Source organism: Triticum aestivum, chromosome 7B (assembly GCF_018294505.1).
Source record: "Triticum aestivum cultivar Chinese Spring chromosome 7B, IWGSC CS RefSeq v2.1, whole genome shotgun sequence".
Taxonomy (NCBI): domain Eukaryota; kingdom Viridiplantae; phylum Streptophyta; class Magnoliopsida; order Poales; family Poaceae; genus Triticum; species Triticum aestivum.
The window spans coordinates 412723868-412730134 of NC_057813.1; the positions used below are offsets into that span (position 1 = coordinate 412723868).

At 40.9% G+C, this 6267-nt stretch overlaps 1 protein-coding gene across 1 annotated transcript; it reads right to left on the minus strand.

Annotated features, from left to right (window-relative positions):
• Positions 1-407: 407 nt before the first annotated feature.
• Positions 408-5397, minus strand: LOC123155735 (60S acidic ribosomal protein P0). The gene is made up of 5 exons (XM_044573878.1): positions 5058-5397; positions 4883-4951; positions 2573-2671; positions 2096-2488; positions 408-1896 (listed from the first exon to the last, which is right to left on the minus strand). Exons 1-5 carry the CDS (start codon positions 5319-5321, stop codon positions 1018-1020), a joined length of 1704 nt encoding a protein of 567 aa, XP_044429813.1. The 5' UTR covers positions 5322-5397; the 3' UTR covers positions 408-1017.
• Positions 5398-6267: the final 870 nt, after the last annotated feature.

Here is a 6267-nt window from a genome sequence, read left to right on the forward strand (position 1 = left end):
AGTTGATAGCGTCTCCTAGCAGAACATGTCAAATCCTTAAGTGTGCGACCCTATAGGTTCACGTACACATGAACACGAGCATATAGTTGATAGCGGCTCCTAGCAGAACACGTCAAATCCCATGCGTGTGTAAAGCTGTTTGACAAACCTCGACAATGTGTCGTATGCAACATTAATTGTGCCTCACAATATATGTTATCAAGCTCAAGGCAAGTACTTACCACTCTTGGTAGGGTCGTCGACCCTCTTCTCAAAACCGTGATTACGAGTTTTAGTTCAGTGACCAACCATGCGTTTATCATATCATCCTTCATCATATACAGCTAAAACTACAAACTATGCTCTGAATGAAAGAGAAGACAACCACTTGCATAGTATCGGACTTATGATCTCGTCATACATGTTAATCAAAACAAAATCACTAGGGTTAAAACAAAACCAGACGAGTTAACAGAAATTTTATGAAGCCTCATATGTCTAATTAAAGGACTTATAGATAATAGTACAGCAAATATATAGCTCAAAGATATTTTAAACCAAGCACAGCCAGCTCTACAAACGACTGCCTTTAAAGTTCAAACCAGAAAATTCTTCATGATAGAGTGCAGGATACGAGAACGTATTACAACTCATATCATGCTCTAGGACACTTGTGCAGCCACCAAGCGGGTGGAGAGCGTTCGGAGACACTCTCAATTTGTGACTCCCCCATGAAGACACTCTCAATTTGTGACTCCCCCATGATAACTGGCCACAGAAAAATCTCCAAACTTGTTGCAATCCCTGAATCATCTCTGAAATAGTACTGAGGCATCCTCAGCTCCTCTCTGTCATCATAGAAGTAGACGTTAAGAACTTCATCACCAACTTCATAACATCTTGAGCACCCATGACCGATGAATACTTTGTGACCAGGTAAATCATCTTGCTCAATCCAGCGGAGCTGGTCATCCTTGTCTTCGAGCTTGAAGACTCTTATTCGCTCAGTCCGATGACCCACAATGTATCTGATTACCATCAGGAGCCTGTTTGCACTGGAACAAGGTACCGCCATATTTGTTGGCCTTGTTCCACCAAAAATCTGTCTGCTGGAAAGTCATCCCGCAACATAACTCCAAGTCCTAACACTGGCTGCACAATCTGATTGCGATCAAAGACCAGCTTCACAACTTCTTCATCGTTGGTCAAGAGATAAAAAGAGTCATCCCTGTGGACTACATCCAGCAGCTCATCATCAAGTGGCACGTAGTTCCCCACTGCATTTTCCATCCTGTGACCTCCGATATACTCGCAATCCTCCCACAGTTCCATCGACTGGTTACAATAAGCTGCACGCTCAAATGGGCTATCTAAGGGACGCACAATAGCAACCACCACAAACCCATTGGGAGAACCTAGGCAGCCAGCTATAGCACCTACCCTCACTTCAACATCAACTCTTCCCCCATGAGAAGACATTTGCTGTGGAAGAGGGATAACGCGTCCAATGCTCAAGTTGTAGAGTCGGTTCCTATGTAGTATAGCTTCTTTTTCATCAGCCTCAATCTTGTTTACTAGGGTTTTGGTGTCATCGGCCAGAAGAATCCAATCGCCTTCATGTGCTCCAGTGATTCGTTTAGCTCTCCTGACACTGTCCGGGAGGCGAAGTCGATGTACGGCTTGTCCATCAGTGCTGTAATAGGTAGGTTTCGTGGTTGATGGCAATATAAGCCATGGCAGCTGCATGGGCCTTTTTCCACCATCTACCTTTGCCTTCCAAAACTTGTTCGCACAACGAAGGCGAGCCCAATCACCACGGCAAGAAATATGATTCAGCAGCTTCTCTATCACATCCAACGGCAACTCTGATAGTCCTGTCTTTGTGGCACCGGGTTCAGCACATGTTTCTGCATTATCCTGGGCATAAAAAAACATAAACATCTCAGATTCTTCCATCAGTGTATACATTTAAACTACAGTATGTTTAGCTTTATCAAAAGAACGACAATAATCTTTGTAAGGCTCAACTAAGATTGAAGTCAGAGCAACATTCATGAGGCAGAGATGGCATACATTTTGAACCCAGCAAGCATAACACAAAAAATAGGAGGTTTACCTTGAGGTACTCCTTGATCTGATCAGCATGAGGGTAGGAGTAATTTGTCTCAGTAGCAATAGCAAGCACGTTTTTGTACCCATTGACGAACATATGAGCTGCACCAGCCATGGTTGGGTACGAGATTGCCAAAGACAGTGATGCAACCATACAAATACCAGAAGAGAACTTCTCAATCAGGTCTTCGTCCATGAGGTCAAGAACCTCACGGCTGAAGACTAACCCATCTTCATAAACATCTGTGATCACAAGCCCATAGGAGAATGGGCGGATACCGAGCTTGGCAAGCAGGGCAGCCTCGGACGAGCCCACCTTGTCACCCTTCTTGATGAGGTCCACCGGGGCCAGGATTTCAACAGTGCCCTTACTGATCTTGGTGGGGATGTTAAGCACCTGAATGAGAAAAAAAACATGGCATGGGTGAGAACTCTTGCTTAGCACTGAGTACACTGCAGTGTTATCACCAATGGTTCTCACCTGGAAGAAAGAAGCTTGGGAGGGATCCAGACCAGTGTTGCCAGGGGGAACCACCACATCAATAGGAGCAACCAGCCCAACACGAGCAGGGGCCCCAACCTATTGTACAACAAAAACAAGATCAGCGTCACTGACTCACCAGGTCACAAAGATAAAACATGGCTAAACTAGAAATGTTTTAAAAATTAGATAATCAATGAATATATTCTCAGTAGTTCACAGTTTCACACAAAACAATTCTGTGGGCTACTTGAAAAAATGAAACATAAATGCAAAGACCAGAAACTTCCATATCAGTTTCCAAAAATAGAGTAGACAACAATTCATTAATTTCCAGTTGCAATCCAAACTCCCCGAAGTATTTATATCTACTGCACAGGTACTAATGTATAATGCAGCAGTGTTCACAATACAAATTCAAAGCACAAATCCACATTTGGAAAAAAGGGCAGCCCGGTGCATGTAGCTCCCGCTTGCGCAGGGTCCGGGGAAGGGTGACCTCATGGTCACAAGGCAGCAGCTTTACCACTATGCCAAGGCTCGCCTTCCACAAATCCACGTTTGAGATGCAAAATAACATTCATAGTCGCCTATACAGTACTCCCTCCGTAACATAATATAAGACGTTTTTTGACACTGCCATGGAATCTAAAAACGTCTTATAAAATGTTTCATAGGGAGTATATCAGTATATTCCATGACGACATTAATAGTACTACTGCATAAAAATATAAGTAAAACTTCAGACAAATAAGCACCAACCATCCAATATTCATATTTATCACCAAACCAATAATCTGTTTTAAAAGTGAATCATCGCCAGATTCATGCAAACAAAATCGCATGATTGCAGATGAGTAATGCATGCAGCATTGGAACACAATAACCACTTGAGATCTCCAACCTCTTCCATAAGAACCACGAATGATCTAGATCTAGAACCAACTCCCATATAACTAAAGCAACCATGCTTGTGCAATTTTGGCAGACTTGCGTTAAGATTGAATTATTATTAAATTCATGCAACCTAACATTACTTTCCATAAATAGTAATTACAGAATTAGCATAGACAGCAATCAACAAGATGAGGTTTTAATTATCCATGCAGCAGTTTCGGAATACAAACTCAAAGGACAAGTCCATACAGTATCATCATTATGGTTCATGACAGCATGCAACAGGAAATACTACTGCATACAAATATAGGAAGCACCAACCGCCATATTCCTATTGTTACATATCCATACTAGTCCCCTCCGTCCGGAAATACTTGTCGGAGTAATGGGTAAAAATGGATGTATCTAGAACCAAAATGCGTCTAGATACATTCATTTCTCAACAAGTATTTCCGGACGGAGGAGTAAAATTTAAGGTTTGTCGGAATGTTCCACATTAAATGATCAATGGAAATATTCTCAAATCTCAATAGTTCACACAAGTCAGTTCAGGGGAATACTTGGTACCTAAGCTGCAAAACTAAACAAAAGAAACTTACATACCATCCCCGCAAATTAGAGTAGACAAGAATTCATTAACCTCCAAATATTATCTTGCCAAATACCTGATGTATTTATATCTACTGCGCGAGGTTTTAATATAATCAGTGCAACAGCTTTCACAATACATAATCAAAGGACAAATATACGTTTGAGATGCACAATAAAGATCTCACATGTTCTCCTCTGTCTAATCAAAATCATCACCCACCCATATGACGGTGCATCAATATACTCAATGAAGATATGCAACACAAAATACCATTGCATTTAGGTAAAATTTCATACAAATAAGCACCAATAATCCCGTAAGAAAAAGCACCAACAATAATACTACAACCTCCGGCTTGTGCTACACTGCTATTTGCATTATTGAAGACACAAGTTGTATCCCAACCAACAAGCTGTTTTACTACTGAAGAATCGTCAAAGTCATGCACCCAAGTGACCCTCTAATAATTAAAACAAGATACAAACTGCAAATTTATCTTGAACATAAGAACTAAGCCAGCAGCAACAAGCAATAACCACTTCAGATCTCTAACCCCTACCATAATAGGGAGAGTTGTGTTTGAACCCCTAGGATGTTCATACAGATAATTTTCGTCCCATAAATGATATAGATTTGGAACCGTCTCCCATCTAATCACAAAGATGCATAGTCAAATACCCAACTAACATGCTTTGTCTTGCACAAAATTACTATTACACCCAATAATCATTCTCGTAACTGGTAATTACAGCACTAGCAAAGAAACCAGACGAGTTAGGCAGCAATCAAGGACAAGGGCAGGCGTACAGGAGCTAGTTCACCTTGTACTTGGCGACCTCCTCGCGAACCTTCTTGAGGTCAGCCTTGGTGAAGATGAGACCGACATTTCCCTTCAATCAATAACATCAGCAGCACCAAACTAAAGGACGCATACTGATAAACGATGAATCATGGGCGCACACAGGGAAAGATGCAAGATCCGGCCGAGAGACTTACTTCGAGTAGCGGTATGATAGCCTTGATCTTGTCGTTGCCCGTCGCCTCGGCATGCACCTTGATGCAGCGGCGGATGAGGGTGTTCTTCCCCATGAGCAGCTCCGACTCGCCGCGGATGCCCGTGCGGACGGCCGCGAGCTGGGTGGAGCCGACGTGGTCTGCCTCCACTATGAGCACACTGGAGTACTCATTCAGCAACTTGCAAAGCTTCATGTCGTAGTCTCGCTTCCTGTCGATCTTGGGGACATTTTTCTTGATCCGCATCGCTACCCGCTTGAAACCCTAAACCTACGGGGTGAGCTCGCAGAGATGTGAGTGGCGCGGGGATTGTGGGTGGCGAGAGGGGCGCCCCTATAGCTTTCAGCGAGACCTTTTTTTCAGACCTAGCAAACCCTCGCTGTAGGATAGCGAGATGGGCCAGCTCAGGAGCGCGGGAGGCCGAAGCCCCCCTTTCTGTTTTCTTTTTTTATTTTACTTTTGTTTACACTTCTAAATATATATATTACAGACAACACTCTTTAAAAGCATTTGAAAATTTTTAAATGTGTATAGAGTAATTTTTTATCATGTATGTAAAAAATGTTAATTTTGCATTTGTTTTTCTATTGAAAAAAAGTTAGACACGTATTTGAAAAGTTGTCGAACAAGTATTTTAAAAATGTTGGTCAAGCATTTGCAAAATGTTAAATGTGTATTAAAAAATGTTGACCTTGTGTTAAAAATGATGAAACAATTTATCATGTATATAAAAATGTTAATCAAACATTTAAAAAAATGTAAATCAAGCATTTGGAAAATATTAAATGTGTGTAGGAAAAATATTGACCATGTATTAAAAAATGAAAAAAATTGATCATGTACATAAAAATGTTAATCAAGCATTGAAAAAATGTTGAATAAGTATTTGAAAAATGTTATCTAGCCTTTGGAAAATGTTAGATATGTATAGAAAAAATGTTGACCATGTATTAAAAAATGATGACAAAAAATTCATCATGTATATAAAATTGTTAATCAAACATTTGGAAAATGTTAAAATGTGTACAGAAGAAATATTGACCATGTATTAAAAAAATCTTAAACTTGCGTCAAGATTTGGATAAATAGCACCAAGGAGCAAAACCAAGTGGAAAGCTTAAGGGCATCCATAATGTGTAGCCAAATGTCAAAATAGTTTTTGGCATCGATGGGAACCATTGTGGAGGGTGCT

Coding starts and splice junctions, on each gene's coding strand:
- LOC123155735 (XM_044573878.1), bottom strand. CDS start 5,321: ATGCGGATCAAGAAAAATGTCCCCAAGATCGACAGGAAGCGAGACTAC. Junction 4,952..5,057: donor CTATCATACCGCTACTCGAA/GTAAGTCTCTCG, acceptor TATTGATTGAAG/GGAAATGTCGGTCTCATCTT. Junction 2,672..4,882: donor AGGAGGTCGCCAAGTACAAG/GTGAACTAGCTC, acceptor GTTGTACAATAG/GTTGGGGCCCCTGCTCGTGT.